Consider the following 19,844-nt stretch of genomic DNA (forward strand, 5'->3'; position numbering starts at 1 on the left):
TGAAAGTTAGATAAAGGACTGATCAGGGAGCAGGCTCTGGATTGGCTGGTTGGCCTGTGGAAGGCCTCCTCCCAGGCAAGCAGTTTTTTCTACCTGTAGAAATTAACTAGCCCTGGGAGGAGCCAGTCTCTCCAGGACTAGCGAGGCCATAAGATGTCAAAGCATCTTAAGACACAGAAAATAAAAATGTGATTAATACCTAGGTGACAGGTTATTAAGGAAAAAATAAAGACTGTTAGGACCATATCTAGGGCTTCCCTGGTAGTTCAGGGGTAAAGGATTGGCCTGCCCATGCAGGAGACTCAGATCCCATCTCTAGGTCAGGAAGATCCCCGGAGGAGGAAGTGGCAAACCACTTTGGTATTCTTGTCTGAAAAATCCCATGGACAGAGCAGCCTGATGGGTTACAGTCCATGGGGTCAAAGAGTCAGACATGATGAGCAGGACTATTCACGACCTCATGGACTGCAGCCTACCAGGCTCCTCTATCCATGGGATTTTCCAGGCAAGAGTACCGGAGTGGGGTGCCATTGCCTTCTCTGACACACACTCAAGGGGCTGTTAAAGAAAAAAGGAACACTATTATGACCATGTTTAAACTGAACTTCTTCATACTGTTGCTTCATTGCTTTCATTATGATTTTGAAAGTCAATGTGAGTGATTCTCTGGTTCCCCAAACCTGAAAGAACCCAGCAAAAAAAAAAAAAGAAATACTTACCCAAATATCCTGCCCTCGATTCTACTGTCAGTGGTTCATTGCCGACAAATGTACTGCTTTGCAGGTCTGCCTTCAGGTCGAGAAAGCCCCCAGCCCAGTCCTTGGCTCCAACGGCCCCCACAACGCCATGGCCCTGCCAAGAGCGGGAGACGAGTGGGATCAGCTTCATTCTCACCACTTTCCTCTGCTGGCTGCCTCAGGCCCGTCACTCACCTCGCTGAGGTCCGCGCTGATCCCGCTGGAGGACAGCTCCATGTTGAAGGATGTCAGGTCCTGTTTGCTTGTGCCTGAGGGATGAAGTAGGGAGAATGGGCTGAATCCCAAGGAGCAGTGATGCTCATGAAAGGACTGAGAAAAAATCACACAGCATCTGCCCATAGGCAAGGTAGAAAGAGCATGAACTTTTTGGGGGGCTGTGTCACTCACAGTTTATGGGATTTTAGTTTCCCCACCAGGGATCGACCCTGGGCCCCTAGCAGGGAGGGCACCAAGTCCTAAACACTGGACCACCAGGGAATTCCCAAGAGCATGGATTTTAGAGTCAGACAGGGAAACCACTTATGCCCTGAGTGTCCCCTGAGTCTCCATGGGACCCAAATGTGGATATTCTGTTATCCAACTCAGCACATCTAAGAGGCAGCTCTTGATTTCTGTTTCTCCTCGGGCTTCCCCTCTTCAATGAATGCCACTCCCATCCACCCAGTGACTCATGCTAAAAGCCAGGAATCAACCTTGATTCTTCCCTTTTCCTTCCGTTCTGTGTAATTTCTTTTTGACTGTGCCTCAAGGCACGTGGGATCTTAATTCGCTGACCAGGCATCGAACCCACATCCCCTGCGGTGGAAGCACAGAACCCTCACTACTGGACTGCCAGGGAAGCCCCTTTGACTTCATTTTTTCCTTTTTTCTATGCCGTTTTCCACAGAGCAAGTTAATTCTTTTTTTGAAAAATGTGTATCAGATTCCATCTTTCACTTTCTTAAAGCCCTTCACAACTTCGCATTGGTCTGAAGACTAAAATTCAAACTCCTTATGAGGAACTGGGAGGCCCTGCCTTCCTCTCACCCTTCTCTCTCCCTTACTCCCCACATTCATTACACCAATCTTTCCCCCATTCCTCCATGTCCATTTCTGCCCCGTCTCTGGGCCTTTGCACTTGACCTTGTCTCTGACTATAATCCTTTTTGTCCACTCTCCTCCCATAACTGTCTGATTCTCATCTTTCATGCCTCAGCTCAAAAGTCATCTCTGAGTGAATTTTATCCCAATTTTAAAAAAACAGCCTCTCATGGGAGTTCCCTGGTGGCTTAGTGGTTAGGATTCCAGGCTTTCACTCTGTGACCTAAGTCCAACCTCTGGTCAAGGAACTGAGATCCCACAAGCCGGTTGGTGTGGCCACAAAAAAAAAATCTGCATCTCAGAAAGGCCTTTCTTAAAAAGCTTCCTTAATGTGGCTTCTTCCAGTTAAACCTGTATTATCTCTTTATTCATTTCCTTTACAGTACTTAGCAGGGCTTCCCTGGTGGCTGAGAGGTTAAAGCATCTGCCTGCAATGCAGGAGACCCGGGTTCAATCCCTGGATCGGGAAGATCCCCTGGAGAAGGAAATGGCAACCCTCTCCAGTATTCTTGCCTGGAGAATCCCATGGATGGAGGAGCCTGGTAGGCTACAGTCCACGGGGTCGCAAAGAGTCAGACACAACTGAGTACTTATCACAGTCTTGAAACATCCTGCTTCAATCCAGTTGCTCAGTTGTGTTTGACTCTTTGTGACCCCATGGAGTGTAGCACGCCAGACTTTCCTGTCCATCACCAACTCCTGGAGCTTGCTCAAAGTCATGTTCATCGAGTCAGTGATGCCATCCAACCATCTCATCCTCTGTCGTCCCCTTCTCCTCCTGCCTTTAATTTTCCCAGGATCAGGGTCTTTTCAAACGAGTCAGTTCTTCGCATCAGGTAGCCAAAGTATTGGAGTTTCAGCTTCAGCATCAGTCCTTCCAATGAATATCTAGGACTGATTTCCTTTAGGATGGACTTGTTTGATCTCCTTGCAGTTCAAGGGACTCTCAAGAGCCTTTTCCAACACCACAGTTCAAAAGCATCAGTTCTTCGGCACTCAGCTTTCTTTATAGTCCAACTCTCACATCCATACATGACTACTGCAAAAACCATAGCTTTGACTAGACACACCTTTGTAGACAAAGTAATGTCCCTGCTTTTTAATATGTTGTCTAGTTTGGTCATAGCTTTTCTTCTAAGGAGCAAGCGTCTTTTAATTTCATGGCTGAAGTCACCATCTGCAGTGATTTTGGAGCCCCCCAGATAAAGTCTCTCACTGCTTCCGTTGTTTTTCTGTCTCACTATCTTTCTTTGTATTTATTTGGTTTTGGCTGTGCTGGGTCTTAAGGGCTTTCTCTAGTTGCCACGAATGGGCTTCTCATTACAGTGGCCTCTTCTGTTACAGAGCACAGGCTCTAGAGTGCTTGGATTCCACGGGTGTGGCACCTGTGGGATCCTACTGGATGAGGGATCGAATGCATGTCCCCTGCATTGGCAGGAGGACTTTCAACCACTGGACCACCAGGAAAGCCCCCTATCTTCCTTTATTCAACCTGAACATGAGTTCTATGTTGACACTATCCCTGAGAGTCTGATTCACAGTGCCTGCTCCATGGTTGCTGCCAGCATTAATCAATAAAATGAAAATAATTACCACCAGCCTGGCAAGGATACTAAGAAGAATGGATTCAGTGATATAGATAAAGGGCCTGTGACCTGTAAGTTTTTAAGAACCATAGCCATTATTATGCAGATGTGTTCATTCACTGAAGAAATATTTACAGTCACTAAATATTTGGTGCCAGGAATACAGTGGTGGAAAAGCAGGCACAATGCTTACTGAGATAGACATCTCAGTATAGTGTGGGAGACAGACATCTAATAGAGAGTTCTTTCTCTTTTTCAATTTTTTTCAGTCCAAGTTTTTGTTTGTTTTAAATTTTTATTTATTTATTTGGCTGCACCGAGTCTTAGCTATGGCATGCAAACTCTCAGCTGCAGCATATTTCCTGATTAAATCTGGGCCCCCTGCATTGGATGTACAGAGTTTAAGCCACTGGACCCCCAGGGAAGTTCCTATTTGTTTGTTTTTTAATTGAAGTATGGTTGATGTACTTCCTCCAATGATTTTCCAATGTATTCTTTTTTTTTTTTAAATGTATTTATTTATTTTTGGCTGTTCTGGGTCTCCATTGCTGTGCAGGCTTTCTCTAGTTGTGATGTTTCTCACTGCCGTGGCTTCTCTTATTGCAAAGCTTGGGCTCTTGGGCGCTTAGGTTTCAGTCATTGTGGCTGCCAGGCTCTAGAGCACTGGTTCAATAATTGTGGTGCATGGGCTTAGTTGCTCTGTGATATGTGGGATCTTCCCAGACCAGGGATCAAACCTGTCTCCTGCATTGGCATGCAGATTCTTTACCTCTGAGCCATCAGGGAAGCCCTCAATATATTCATGACTCCATGGCTAGAATTAACAAACTTGAACTTCCCTGAATGGACATCAGACTTATGCCTCCTGCAATGGAAGCTTGGGGTCTTAACCACTGGACCCCCTAGGGAAGTCCTAATAGAGAGTTCTAATAGAATGTATATCACAGGGGTGTGATGGGGGACAAACATACAGTGGTTAAAGCAGCACTAGGATCCCAGACTTGGGATCAGCAAGGAAGTACCAGAGAGGATGGCATGTAAACTATGATCTGAAGGATGAGTAAGGGCAGGGAGGATAGAGGATAAGAGCTGTGACTTACTTAGAGCCTACAAGCTCCCAGGCACTTTCCAAACAGTCATTAAGGCTTCAACTGTGTACCTTAAAGAACATATATTGAAGTCTTAACCCCTAGTACCTCAGAATGTGACCATATTTGAAAACAGGGTCTTTACAGAGGTAATCAAGTTAACAACTTACTGACCAGAGACATGGTTATACGTCTTTTGTTGCTCGGATGTTATTGACAGGAGTGTTTCAATATTCCCTTACATAACAAATTGCCAGCCACAGGCATTAGCTTATGATGTGTTTATGTGAGGTCATTAGGGTGGGCCCTGATCCAATATGACTGGTGTCCTTATTAAAGGGGCAATTTGGACACAGAAGGACAGACATGCAGAAAAGATAATGGCAGACACATAGGGAAAAGACAGCCAGGCAACCCGAATGATGCAGCTACAAGTCAAGGAATGCCAAGGAATGTTAGCAAACACTGGAAGTTAGAAGAGGTGGGGAGGGACGTTCCTGCTGGTCCAGTGGCTAAGACTCCACACTCCCAATGCAAGGGGACTGGGTCAGGGGACTAGATCCCACACGTTGCAACTAAAGATCCTGTGTGCCCCGATGAAGATCAGAGATACTGTGTGCCTCAACTAAGACCCAGCACAGCCAAATTAATTAATTATTCAACTTAAAAAAAAAAAAAAAAAACAGGCAGGGAAGGATTCTCTCCAAAACCATCCCAAGGAGCATGGCCCTGTCAAGCTTTTGAGTATTGATTTCTAGGCTCCAGAACTGTAAGACAACCCATTTCTCTTGTGTTAAGCCCCCTCATATTTGGTACTTTGTTACAGTAGCCCTAGGAAATGAATACAGTGGTTAAAGCTTACCACCTTCTGAGATAGCTATTACTATTCCCATTTGACAGAGCAACGAGCCTCAGAGAGGGAAAGTGACCTGGCTGAGGTCACACAACACAGGCAGAGTGAATTCTGCTTGGTCCCATTATATATAACACATTGCCTCTTCACATGATGTGAACACCAAGGCTGTGTCCTAAGTGAAGGGGCTTCCTGGGGGAATCACGTACCTTTCAGAGACTAGGCTACTTGGGGAAATACTCTCTTGTCTGACAACTACAACCAAACCTTCTCTTATTCTGGGGCAAGAAAGAGGGCCTGCGGGCTCCTTGCACTCAGCCCCTCCCTGCTTGCCCGTCTCAAATAATTTGAAGCCCAGAATAAATGACAGCGAGGGAGCTGAGTTATGGAAACAAGTATAGTCATTCTACAGGACACAGCTGACACCAATAAGACAGGTCAGCTCAGAGCCCCGTCCTGGACCAGGCTGAGCTTCAAGAGGAAGACGGAACTTCAAAGGAAAATAGAGGCTGCTCCTATATCACCCTTCCCTAAGTTCCTACCTAAGGTCTTTTATCCAGAGAACTCTTAGCACAGTGACACATGCTCTGTAAGTGCCCGTGATTATTATTCCACGTGCCTCAAATCTAACGTCCTAGGCGAGGTTCTCTATACAACCCCCAAACCCTCTCTCCCAGGGCCTGCCACTCACCCTCAATGACATAGATCTTTTTTTGCAGCTCGGTGAATAGATCTTTCAGCTTCTCAAATGTGTCCAGGATCTTTACAAACTCCTCCACGGGTTTGGAGGCAAACTGATGGAGCGCCTCCTGACTTTCTTTGGTCTTAAAATTTTTTCCAATCTGGAAGAAATGAAGAGTGAAGAGCTGGCATCTCCAAACTTGCAGTACAATTTCCTACTATTTTCACAAGACCCTGGCCCCAGGGAGAAAGGGAGTGGGGTTCAAGAATAGGAGAGGGAAGACGGGTCCTAAGAAGTAGCAGGGACCTGGGGCCTGTACCCCAATGATGTAGCGGATGATGTCTTTGGCCGCATCAATGTTGTGTTCGTCGGTGGCTTCCCCATCAGTGATGATGATAAGCACTTTGGTGGCATCTGGGCGGGCTCCCAGCTCTTGCCGGAACACTTCTTTCCTGTATCCAGGAAGAGGGGGATGTAAGAGACTCCCCCCAAATCCTCTGAGGCTCCGCCTCACCATGCTCATTAAGTCACTGCCCTGCTGATGATGACAAATCCCTCTTCACAATCCCCAGGCAGCTATTTCCAGCCCTCAAAAGCTCTCTTCTGAGCCTCCTTCCTCAGCCCAGGTCACCATATCTCTCCTTCTGAGCCAGTGGTCTTCAACGGAATTCTAGGTAGCCACGAGGTTGTCCCAGAGGCTATGGGCAGTGAGGGGAGACTCTGGGTTTCCTACTCTCCATTTCAACCACATGGCAACTACCCTTCAATCAGTTAGATATGCTGGTGATCTAGGTGAGATTCCAGTGGAAAGATGGGTTACATAGCCAAAGAAAACTGGAAAGGCACTCTTCTAGAGAAAGCTCATTCAACACCACCTGTGCCTTCCCAACCATCTCCAGGCTGCCTGTACATCTCTGCAACAGCAAGTTTCCTAGGGAATCAAAGAGACTTGTTTCTACATCAATCTCCCCCACAAATCATGAGCTCCCTGAGGAAAGAGCCATATTTGATTTGCTGCTGTATCTCTGGGTCCTGACTCGAGTAGGTGCTCAGTCATGTGACAGAAGAGAAAGCAAGGACGACTAAATTCTGGACAGGTCCAGGCTGCAAATTCCTGCCCTGGCCACAGCCTCTTTCTGAAGCGAGACAGGCTGCCCACAACTTCCCCTGGGACAGCCACTCTATCTGAACCATCCTTCTCTCCTCACCCCACAGCTAACCAAAGATGGACAATTTATCCAAGAGTGGCCATCCCACCATCCCTGACTTAGGACATGATCTGCTTTGGGCACAGAAGCTGAAAGTCACCTGGAGAGGCCACAGTGTGAGGTGAAGAGATATGAGGGGAGAAGGGGAGAGCTATTAACACGTGGAAGCTGCCAAGGACAGAAGAACCTGATGGGTGGGCCGTGTCAAAACCACTTGCTGCCAATACCTCTGGTTCTATCTCGGATGCAAATGTTTCCCCAGCTTCCATCCACCTGAACATGGTCTATCATGGATCCTGTTCAAGGATTCCCACCCTGGTTTAAGCCACCATCATCTCTCTTCTAGATTGTTCAATAGCCTGCAAACTGGCCTCCCTGCTTCCACCCTTGCCCCTTCCACAGTCTGATCACAACTCTGCAGCTGGAGGGATTCTTTTAAAAACATAAGTCAGATGATCACTCCTCTGTCCAAAATCACCAATGAGAGACTTCCCTGGTGGTCAGGTGGCCTATACTCTACGCTCCCAGTGCAGGGGGCCCAGGTTTGATCCCTGGTCAGGGAACTAGATCCCACATGCAGAAACTAAGACCTGACACAGCCAAAAATAAATAAATAAATAAAAATTTTAAAAAAAGGTCGTGAGAGTGACATTGAAACATATACATTACCATATGTAAAACAAATATCTACTAGAAAGTTGCTGTATAACTCAGGGAGCTGAGCCCGGTGCTCTGTGAGGACCGAGAGAGGTGGGATGAGGTGGAAGGTGGGAGTAAGGTTCAAGAGGGAGGAGACATATGTACACTTATGGCTGATTCACGTGGCTGTATGGCAGAAACCAACATGACATTGTAAAGCAATTATTCAACTAAAAATAAATCAATAAAAGGACCTGAACTAAAATTGCTCCACTTGAATTCTTACAATAACCTGTCCCTTGCTAGATCTACCTGTTGAGTTCCTACACCTTGCCACCTGAAGAAGCTAGTAATACCCAGAACAACCAATGGATGGGATCTTTCACAAAAGGGAACTCACGCAACATAGTTGATGGCACCAAAGGTGTTGGTCAACAAACGCATGTGTTTGACTCCAGCCAACAGAGCGTCAGGGTCCTTCTGTCTAATGTAATCCAAGAAAGTAAATTCTGTTTTGAAATATGTAGAAAACTGAACAGCCGCAAACTAGAAAGAAGAAAGAAGACATGAAACTCTTTACACAGCCCTTCCCACTTGTCTGCTCCAATCTCAACTTCTTATCCAAGACCTGGGCAACCCAACTCCACATTCCTGCCTCAAATCATTCTTTTGAAAATCAGGCTGTATAAAAAAAGAAGAAGAAAATGAGGTTGTATATAAACAAACACAGAAATAAATGCATTTCAAATCCCTTATAGAATGCTGTCTGCTGGGCTCTGGCTCTCTGGGTTTGCCCACCTCACCAACAGAGATGGTTCCTAGCAGCCGTATTTCTGCTCAGTATGAATATGACCCTGCAAAACTGGATACAACTGGCTGGGCCGAAGTTGGCCACTGGACTGAGGTGAGGCCAGTCAAAATCTTTCCTGTGTGAAATTGGAATTTACAGAGGGAGGGGCTGCTTGAGAAGATGATTTAAAAAATTAAAAAAAAAAAACCAACAGCCCTCCTGCAGCTTGAACATGTGAACTTGGGCACTTTCCACCAGCCCATGTGATCTAAAGAAGCTGAGAGCCAGTCTGCAGAGAGAAACAGAAAGAAATAAAAGAGGGAAGCAAGAGCCAAAAAGAAACAGAAATACGAATTAGGGAGAATTCTCGAAGCAAAGGTCCAGTAATAGTCATGCCCTTAGGTTATAGAGACACTTTGTATTAATACTAGATTTTCCCTTTACGCCTTTAGGTAACTATTGCCTACCACCAGGAATCCTAACTACTATATTTACCTGGTAGGAAGAGTTGCTGAGTTTCTTCATCACATCCTTCATGAAGTCCACAATTTTCTCAAATTCATCTTGCTGCAAGCTCATTGAGCCATCAAACAGAAATACCAAGTCTACGTTGCCCTTTATACATTCTACAGAGGTCAGACACGGAGGGACTTGGTAAAGAGTCTCCAGGGGTTGGCCTGCCCATGCTTGTTCCCATGAAAGGGCAACCACTCGGAGGTATCGCTCCCCACTTGGCCCCCCATTCCTTACCCTGATAACCAGGGTGCCCTTGCAGCACCGGACCCCTCAGGTTCTCGTGGATGAGGTAACACAGACCACTTAGATAGATGTTCTGGTCACATGTTCGAGACAGCCCAGGATCACAGGCCTGAAGGAAGCAAAGAGTTTCAAAAAGGTTGAGGTGGGCTTCCCTGGTGGCTCCATGTGGTAAAGAATCTGCTAGCCAATGCAGGAGACACGGGTTCGATCCCTGATCCGGGGAGACCTCACATGCCTCAGAGTAACTAATTCATGTGCCACAACAATTGAGCCTGTGTTCTAGAGCCCAGAAGCCAAAACTACTGAAAGCCATGTGTTCTAGAGCCTGTACTCTGCAATAAGAGAAGGTGCTGCAGTGAAAAGCCTGCAACTACAATGGAGAGTAGCCCACTCAGCAATGAAGACTCAGTCCAGCTAAAAAAAAATTTAATTAAATTATTAAAAAATAAAACGGGTTGGGGCTTCCTCTTGCTGTGTGTCTTTTGTGCATCATCAACCAAGAACAAAAACCTTCATCACATCCTTCATGAAGTCCATAATTTTCTGAAATTCATCTTTCTGAAAGCTCCTTGAGCCATCAAACAGAAACACCAAGTCTACTTTGCCCTTTAGCATCATTATCCCTCGACCCTCATTCCTTATATCCAACTGGTTACCCAGGCAAGGTAATTCAGCCTCCAGGTCTTTTGTATCAGTCTCTTCATCCTTACTACCAATGCTATACGCCAATGGATGCTCACTGCCTCCAGGATGAAACCTAAACTCCTTAGTTTGGCATTCATATTGTTTCAGTGGGCACTAGTATACATTTCCAGGCCCATCTGCCTCTATTCCCAAAAACACATTCTGCGTTTACACCAAATCAAATGACCCTCTATTCCTAGAATCTTCAATGCTGCCTCCTTTTTGATGACTGTCTTTCCTGCCAGACTGTAATTTTGAAAGGTCTGGCTTATGTCATAGTCATCTTTATATCTCATTCCCCTTTCCCCCATCAGAACCCAGTACAGTGCCTAGTAATCATAGCTAAGTAGCCAAACTCCAATTAAATACTGGATAAATATTGGGTTGGCCAAAATGTTTGTTTGCGTTTTTCCATACTGAACCCAAAGGAACTTTTCACCCAACCCTTTATTTCACTCACTTAACCTTCTGTCTCTCATACACCTGGGTCAGAAGGATACTGCTGAGATGAACTGTGAAGAACAACAAACTCTGGCTCAGATAGCAATTTGATTCAAATCCTGGGTCTACCTCCTTAAAACCGTGTGATCTTGACAAAGGCTTTTAACCCCTTCAGTCCTGTTTCTTCCTGTGTAAAATGTGTATACTGATCCCTATCTCACCTCTGTCCTAAGGATTAGAAGAGATAACGCAAGGTTTCTCAAGCTTTAGGCATTTGTGTATGAATTCACAATTTCTGCCATATGGGCATATCACACATACTATTATTTATTTAATATTTCATTTAATTAAAATTTATATTTTTAAAAGTGAAGTACAGTTGATTTACAACGTTAGTTTCTAGAGTACAGCAAAGTGTTTCCGTTACATATATATATATATACACACACACACACACACACATTCTTTTCCATTATGGCTTATGACAAGATATTGAATATAGTTCCTTGTGTTATATAATAGGACATTGTTGGGAGAGAAGGGATAGGGGAGGACAGGATTGGGAGTTTGAGATTAGCAAATGCAAACTATTATATATAGTTATCCTATATAATGTATATTATACATAGGATAAACAGCAAGGTCCTACTGTATAGCACAGGAAACTATATCCAATATCTTGTCATAAGCCATAATGGAAAAGAATATGAAAAAACATACGTATAACTGAGTCACTATGTTGTACAGCACAAATTAACACAACATTGTAAATCATCTAGACTTCAATAGAATTAAAAACAAAACAAAAAAACCCAGGACTTTGTTGCTTAAAATTTACTTTTTACAACTTTAACCTCATCCTAAGCAATGCATACTGAAAGAGGAATTCCCCAGGTCAGTAGGTGCCCAATATGCTAATGGAGATCAGTGGAGAAATAACTCCAGAAAGAATGAAGGGATGGAGCCAAAGCAAATAGAATAACCAGCTGTGGATGTGACTGGTGATAGAAGCAAGGTCCGATGCTGTAAAGAGCAATATTGCATAGGAACCTGGAATGTCAGGTCCATGAATCAAGGCAAATTGGAAGTGGTCAAACAGGAGATAGCAAGAGTGAATGTCGACATTCTAGGAATCAGCGAACTAAAATGGACTGGAGTGGGTGAACTTAACTCAGATGACCATTATATCTACTACTGCGGGCAGGAATCATTCCCTCAGAAGAAATGGAGTAGCCATCATGGTCAACAAAAGAGTCCGAAATGCAGTACTTGGATGCAATCTCAAAAACAGAATGATCTCTGGTTTCCAAGGCAAACCATTCAATATCACAGTAATCCAAGTCTATGCCCCAACCAGTAATGCTGAAGAAGCTGAAGTTGAACGGTTCTATGAAGACCTACAAGACCTTTTAGAACTAACACCCAAAAATGATGTCCTTTTCATTATAGGGGACTGGAATGCAAAAGTAGGAAGTCAAGAAACACCTGGAGTAACAGGCAAATTTGGCCTTGGAATATGGAACAAAGCAGGGCAAAGACTAATAGAGTTTTGCCAAGAGAAGGCACTGGTCATAGCAAACACCCTCTTCCAACAACACAAGAGAAGACTCTACACATGGACATCACCAGATGGTCAACACCGAAATCAGATTGATTATATTCTTTGCAGCCAAAGATGGAGAAGCTCTATACAGTCAGCAAAAACAAGACCAGGAGCTGACTGTGGCTCAGATCATGAACTCCTTATTGCCAAATTCAGACTGAAATTGAAGAAAGTAGGGAAAACCACTAGACCGTTCAGGTATGACCTAAATCAAATCCCTTATGATTATACAGTGGAAGTGAGAAATAGATTTAAGGGACTAGATATGATAGATAGAGTGCCTGATGAACTATGGAATGAGGTTCGTGACATTGTACAGGAGACAGGGATCAAGACCATCCCCATGGAAAAGAAATGCAAAAAAGCAAAATGGCTGTCTGGGGAGGCCTTACAAATAGCTGTGAAGGGAGAAGAGAATCGAAAAGCAAAGGAGAAAAGGAAAGATATAAGCATCTGAATGCAGAGTTCCAAAGAATAGCAAGAAGAGATAAGAAAGCCTTCCTCAGTGATCAATACAAAGAAATAGAGGAAAACAACAGAAAGGGAAAGACTAGAGATCTCTTCAAGAAAATTAGAGATACCAAGGAAACATTTCATGCAAAGCTGGGCTCGATAAAGGACAGAAATGGTAGGGACCCAACAGAAGCAGAAGATATTAAGAAATGGCAAGAATACACAGAAGAACTGTACAAAAAAGATCTTCACAACCCAGATAATCACAATGGCGTGATCACTCACCTAGAGCCAGACATCCTGGAATGTGAAGTCAAGTGGGCCTTAGAAAGCATCACTATGAACAAAGCTAGTGGAGGTGATGGAATTCCAGTTGAGTGATTTCAAATCCTGAAAGATGATGCTGTGAAAGTGCTGCACTCAGTATGCCAGCAAATTTGGAAAACTCAGCAGTGGCCACAGGACTGGAAAAGGTCAGTTTTCATTCCAATCCCAAAGAAAGGCAATGCCAAAGAATGCTCAAACTACCGCACAATTGCACTCATCTCACATGCTAGTAAAGTAATGCTCAAAATTCTCCAAGCCAGGCTTCAGCAATATGTGAACCGTGAACTTCCTGATGTTAAAGCTGGTTTTAGAAAAGGCAGAGGAGCCAGAGATCAAATTGCCAACATCTGCTGGATCATGGAAAAAGCAAGAAACTTCCAGAAAAACATCCATTTCTGCTTTATTGACTATGCCAAAGCCTTTGACTGTGTGGATCACAATAAACTGTGGAAAATTCTGAAAGAGATGGGAATACCACCTGATCTGCCTCTTGAGAAATTTGTATGCAGATCAGGAAGCAACAGTTAGAACTGGACATGGAACAACAAACTGGTTCCAAATAGGAAAAGGAGTACATCAAGGCTGTATATTATCACCCTGCTTATTTAACTTATATGCAGAGTACATCATGAGAAATGCTGGACTGGAAGAAGCACAAGCTGGAATCAAGATTGCTGGGAGAAATATCAATAACCTCAAATATGCAGATGACACCACCCTTATGGCAGAAAGTGAAGAGGAACTCAAAAGCCTCTTGATGAAAGTGAAAGTGGAGAGTGAAAAAGTTGGCTTAAAGCTCAACATTCAGAAAACTAGGATCATGGCATCTGGTCCCACCACTTCATGGGAAATAGATGGGGAAACAGTGGAAACAGTGTCAGACTTTATTTTTTTGGGCTCCAAAATCACTGCAGATGGTGACTGCAGCCATGAAATTAAAAGATGCTTACTCCTTGGAAGGAAAGTTATGACCAACCTAGATAGCATATTCAAAAGCAGAGACATTACTTTGCCAACAAAGGTTCGTCTAGTCAAGGCTATGGTTTTTCCTGTGGTCATGTATGGATGTGAGAGTTGGACTGTGAAGAAGTCTGAGCGCCAAAGAATTGATGTTTTTGAACTGTGGTGTTGGAGAAGACTCTTGAGAGTCCCTTGGACTGCAAGAAGATCCAACCAGTCCCTTCTGAAGGAGATCAGCCCTGGGATTTCTTTGGAAGGAATGATGCTGAAGCTGAAACTCCAGTACTTTGGCCACCTCATGCGAAGAGTTGACTCATTGGAAAAGACTCTGATGCTGGGAGGGATTGGGGGCAGGAGGAGAAGGGGATGACAGAGGATGAGATGGCTGGATGGCATCACTGACTCAATAGACATGAGTCTGAGTGAACTCCAGGAGTTGGTGATGGACAGGGAGGCCTGGCGTGCTTCGACTCATGGGGTAGCAAAGAGTCGGACATGATTGAGCGACTGAACTAAACTGAACTGAAGCAATGCAATCCAAGGAATCATGAATTTGAGGGACTTGTATATTTTTTTCTAATAAACCATTAAATCAATGTATAACTATTAAAACGTTAAAGTTGTGTACAACTGTAAGTCATCTTGTGTATGAATGGTCACAGATATTTCACATTTGGGAAAAAAAAAAACTGAGGTAGGTAAGGTCCTAAAAAGAGCTGATAGTTGGGTCTCAATAAATGCTGCTGCTGCTGCTAAGTCGCTTCAGTCGTGTCCGACTCTGTGCGACCCCATGGACGGCAGCCCACCAGGCCCGCCCCGTCCCTGGGATTCTCCAGGCAAGAACACTGGAGTGGGTTGCCATTTCCTTCTCCAATGCATGAAAGTGAAAAGTGAAAGGGAAGTCGCTCAGTCGTGTCCGACTCTTAGCGATCCCGTGGACTGCAGCCCACCAGGCTCCTCCGTCCATGGGATTTTCCAGGCAAGAGTACTGGAGTGGGGTGCCGTTGCCTTCTCCACAATAAATGCTAACTGAATCTAAATCTCTCTGGTGCCTTTAATCTTCCATAGGATCTTTTTTTAAAAATCGGAGTATATTTGCTTTACAATGTTACGTTAATTTCTGCTGTACAACGAAGTGAATCAGCTATACGTATACATGGCCCTCTTGGACCTCCCTCTTGGGCCCTCTTGGACCTCCCTCCCACTCCCCTCATCTCACCCCTCTAAGTCATCACAGAGCACTGAGTTTAACTCCCTGTGCTATACAAAAGCTTCCCACTAGCTAGCTATTTTACACATGACGGTGTATATGTTTCCATTCTAATCTCCCAATTCGTCCCACCCTCCCCTCTCCAATTGTGTCCACACATCCATTTTCTCCGTCTGCGTCTCTATTTCTGACCTGCAAATGGATTCATCTATATCACTTCTCTAGATTCCACATACATATGTTAATATACGATATTTGTTTTTCTCTTTCTGATTTTCTTCACTCTGCATGCAGACTCTAGGTCCATCCACATCTCTACAAATGACCCAGTTTGGTTCCTTCTTATGGCTAAGTAACACTCCCTTGTGGGGTTTCCCCAGTGGCTCAATGGTAAAGAATCCACCTGCAGTTCAGGAGACTTGGGTTTGGTCCCTGGATCAGGAAGATCCCCTGGAAGAAGAAATGGCAACCCACTCCAGGATTCTTGCCTGGAGAATCCCATGAACAGAGGAGCCTGGTGGGCTATAGTCCATGGGGTTGCAAAGAGTCAGACACAACTCAGAGACTAAACAACAGCAATATTCCACTGTATACATGTACCACATTTTCTTCATTCATCTGTATAGGATCTTTAATTCACTTTTTTCTTTCATCTCTCTTTCCTAGCAAAAGCTTCATAGGTACTGACATCACACTATACAAAAATCTTACCAACAGGTTGTCACTTGTGGGGTCTGTTGCCAAGGTCATTCCCAAGTACTTGGAGGTATAGTTGGAACCTGTGGGCACCAGAAGATTCACCTGGAGAAACTTAGGCAACCCAGGTGTGATGGGGCCAGCCTCGACTTCCTGAGCATATTCCTCCCAAACCAGTTACTCACTCAGTGTGACTGGCAGGCAGTCTCCAGTTTCTGGCTGGCATTGATACAGGTTTCCCATGCTGTTCCCTTCGCTTGGAGCTCCCACGACAACCCTGATGAGGAATTCCACCTGTCAGATGGAGCTGCCCAGGTCTTTACCAACTACTCCGACCTATTAAGGGGGTTCAGACCTCCCAAAAGGTTTCTGGAAGCAATTCAGCCACTCCCTATCTGGGTGGATGCTAAGTTCCCATCTCTTCCTTATTGGACCCCAGAAAAATAATCCAATATGCCAGAATTCTAGAAAGTTAAGGATCTTTTCCATTGACTGTACAGAAAAACAGGCCCAGAGAATGATCTGCCAGAATGTGACACTGTGGTTTCATTCAATCAGCAATCAATTCAAAAGTCACATATGGCTTACCTGCTATGTGCTATGTACTAGGGATGGAGAGGGGTTTTGAGAGAGAAACAAAATCTCTGCCTTGAAGGAGTTCACTGTTTAGTTTGGGAGAGAGTCTGGAACTGAGAAAGTGTGGCAAAGCGTTTTAGGGGTTGTCATATGTATTCTATTAGGCACTTATAGGGCTTTTTTTTTTTTCCACTTTTCACACCACAATGTGGGGTCTTAGTTCCCTGACCAGGGATTGAACTCTGCCCCTGAAGTGGAAGCTTGGGGTCCTAACCACTGGACCACCAGGAAAGTCCCGGGGCGCTTTAACGATGGATGGTTCTCATCCTACTATCAGATGGCCTTGCTTGGATCCCACTACAGACTCCTCAAAACAGGAAGGTCCTGGTCAGGGCAGAGAGGGCCTGTGGCAACACTCACCCATTTCCAACTTGCAGAACGCGGTACCCAAAATGCCTCCCGGCAAGTGGAAAGGAGAAGTTTTGCACATGTCGCACATCCAGATTGTAGCTCCAGGCTGGGGCTGAGAGACCAAAAGCGGGTCAGCCACTTCCGACCAGGGGCTCCTCCTTACCTCACAAGCCCCCACAGTGGCAGGCGCTGATTGGCCGCCAACCACACGCCCCCAGTGTGGTCAGGCCACCCATACCTGGGGCAGGACCAGGAACTGCCCTCCAACCTCTCCTGGGGGCCTGGACTACAGGACATATGGAAGCAGCAATTCCTACTACCCAGAGCTCTAAAGGACACACACTTCCGACTGGCCTCTCAGCAAAGGAAGGATGAGAAGATGGTGGCACCTAACGGAGGAGCAATCTGAAGGGGCCCCCCTTGGCAATGGGATGCCGCAAGGGTTTGCATCTCCTCACACATCCACTTCTTCCTGGGACATGGGGCCCAGTCGCCCTGAAAACTCAGATCATTAGCCTCAGGCTTCCTCCCTGTGAAAGTTGGAGATCCCCTGATGCTGTGAGGCTGCCTCCTTGCTCAAGTAACGCTCCCTAACTTCCCCCACCCCCATGGACCAGTCTCTGCCATAACCATTAGATCTCAAATTCCCCATTGCCTCCCCAACCTCAGTGATCCTTGGTGTCATCTGAAAGGCCCCAAACTGTCTTTTTTCAGCCCTGCTTTCCTTACAGGTCTTGGGCTTATTTCACACATCTTAAGATGTCAGAGATGCAGGCCTCGTTTATTTAGATGAAGAAACTGAGCCCCAGAAAGAGGGAAGGGACTTGTCCAAGATGACAATGAGAGGTAGAAGCACGCATAGAACCAGATCCTAGGCCAGATCTATGTGTGCATTAACCATTCCCCCCAAAAAGCATGGCACCCCACTCCAGTTCTTGCCTGGAGAATCCCATGGACAGAGGAGCCTGGCGGGTTACAGTCCATGCTGCTGCTGCTAAGTCGATTCAGTTGTGTCCGACTCTGCGCGACCCCATAGACAGCAGCCCACCAGGCTCCCCTGTCCCTGGGATTCTCCAGGCAAGAACACTGGAGTGGGTTGCCATTTCCTTCTCCAGGGTTTGCATAAAGTTGGACACAATTGAAGCAACTTAGCACGCAGGCACATCTCCTTTCTAAGGGCCCCTCCTCCACCTCTCACTGCTGTGACCTTTTTTCCGTCTTTTGCCTGAAAAGACCTTCAGATCCTGCCTGTAGTTTGTTTGTCTGACTTTGTTTTTCTTCCCCTCTCTCCAGGATTCCCCAGGGCCCCGCATTACCTACGGCTCATGCCACCCTTAAATCAGCTGCTCATTTACTCCGTTCTACAAAGTCCTGCTGTTTCCCTCAGCACAGAGGCATGCCGCTTCCCCTCCCCATCTCCCTTGCCTACCAAAGACAAAAGGTCCAGACAGCAGCAACCTCAGCACGTTGATGCAGGAATTCATCCTTCAAGCCAGCTGGAGGGAGCCAGCCCAGGTATAGTCTCAGAGGGCTCTTGGGATTTACTGGCGACAGGACTCTTTGAAAGAGGGAAATGATAAAGTCCCAGGGCGTCTTGCAGTGGAACTTTCTCACAGAGGCGCCAGGCTGGTGACAGAATCTGGGGGAGAGGGTTGTGCCTAGGCAGGTTGTGAAACTGTGGGTTTGAGAGGAAGTTTAGCAGGTTAGACATTTCCTGTGCCTCTTGCATTTTTATATTATCCTGGGGAAGACAGCACAGTCGTGCTGCCCAGCAGCTGCGGTGTCTTAGTCCTTCACCAACACGAGAACTTAAGATTCGTTAAAGCTCAGGGGAAGACTGGTCAGATGAACTGTGGTACAACCGTCATGGAATGCATGTAGCCACAAAAAAAGAAGGAGGAAAGAAAAAATAAGATGGGGGTGGGGGAAAAAGGATGAGGTAGCTTTCCCTTGACATTGAAAGATGCCCGTGATATGCTCAATCACTGCTGAAGAAAAAAAAGCAAGTTACAGAGCAGTGTATTTAATCATTCATTTTGAGTCTAAAAAATAACAACAAAACACTAATTTCCACAGAATGGAAGATATATGATTTGTAAATCATCTGGTACAGGACTTGTATCCAGAATATATAAAGAACTCTGGTGAGACTTCCCAGGCGGTTCAGTGGCTAGGATTCCAAGCTTCTACTGCAGGGGGAGTGGATTTAATTCTTGTTCTGGGGACTAAGATCCCACATGCTGTGAGGTGTAGCCGAAAAAGGGAAAAACAAAACAGAATATATGCAGAACTCTTGTAGCTCAATGATAAAAAGACAACCCAGTTTTTCAAGTGGGCAAAGAATTTTAACAGACATTTCTCCAAAGACAGTATATAAAATGGCCACTGAGCACATGAAAATGTCCAACATTATTAGTCATTAGAGAAATGCAAATCAACACTAAAAGATACCACTTCACACCCACGAGGATGGCTAAAAATGAAAGAAAGAGAAGAAGTAAGCATTCGTGAGAATGTGGAGACATCGGAACCCTTCTTACTTTACCAGTGGGAATTTAAACTACTGTAGAAAACACTTTGACAGTTCCTCAGAAAAGTTAAACACAGTTTCAGTCTAGATCCAAAAGAACTGAAAACACGTGTTTGCAAAAAAACTTGTGCAAGAGTGCTCAAATCAGCATTATTCATATTAACCCAAAATTGGCAACAATGCAAACATCTACCAACTGATGAATGGGTAAGCAAAACATGGTCTATTCGTACAACAGAATAGTACTCAGTCATAAAAAAAGAACGTTATGACATCCCCTACATGTGGAATCTAAAAAGAAATGACACAAATAAACTTATCTACAAAACAGAAAGAGACTCACAGACTCAGAAAACGAACTCATGGTTGCCCCAGGGGGAAGGGATAGTTAAGGACTTCAGGAGGGTCAAGAACACACTGCTGTCTTTGAAATGGGTAACCAACAAAGACCCGTTGTATAGCACATGGAATCCTGCTCAATGTTATGTGCCAGCCTGGATGGGAGGGCGT

The 19,844-nt window shown here is 45.1% G+C and overlaps 1 protein-coding gene across 3 annotated transcripts in view; it reads right to left on the reverse strand.

Moving 5' to 3' along the window:
* Positions 1-18,454, reverse strand: part of ITGAL (integrin subunit alpha L) — a 49,612-nt gene extending 31,158 nt beyond the window's left edge. For 2 of the 3 annotated variants that reach the window (XM_086374947.1, XM_086374946.1), the window contains exons 1-11: positions 18,234-18,454; positions 16,814-16,916; positions 16,003-16,094; positions 15,833-15,900; positions 9,435-9,552; positions 9,180-9,310; positions 8,295-8,440; positions 6,367-6,499; positions 6,057-6,207; positions 933-1,006; positions 720-852 (exon numbers count right to left, since the gene is read on the reverse strand). In XM_086374947.1, the coding sequence (XP_086231073.1) occupies positions 720-852; positions 933-1,006; positions 6,057-6,207; positions 6,367-6,499; positions 8,295-8,440; positions 9,180-9,310; positions 9,435-9,552; positions 15,833-15,900; positions 16,003-16,094; positions 16,814-16,916; positions 18,234-18,288 (1,204 nt within the window). In that variant the 5' untranslated portion in view covers positions 18,289-18,454. The remainder of the gene's footprint in view (positions 1-719; positions 853-932; positions 1,007-6,056; positions 6,208-6,366; positions 6,500-8,294; positions 8,441-9,179; positions 9,311-9,434; positions 9,553-15,832; positions 15,901-16,002; positions 16,095-16,813; positions 16,917-18,233) is intronic. The other variant, XM_086374948.1, reaches the window with a different exon arrangement.
* Between the last annotated feature and the right edge of the window lie 1,390 nt (positions 18,455-19,844).

This window comes from Bos grunniens, chromosome 25, assembly GCF_055505025.1.
Source record: "Bos grunniens cultivar Pamir isolate PY7600 chromosome 25, Bosgru_T2T1.0, whole genome shotgun sequence".
Taxonomy (NCBI): domain Eukaryota; kingdom Metazoa; phylum Chordata; class Mammalia; order Artiodactyla; family Bovidae; genus Bos; species Bos grunniens.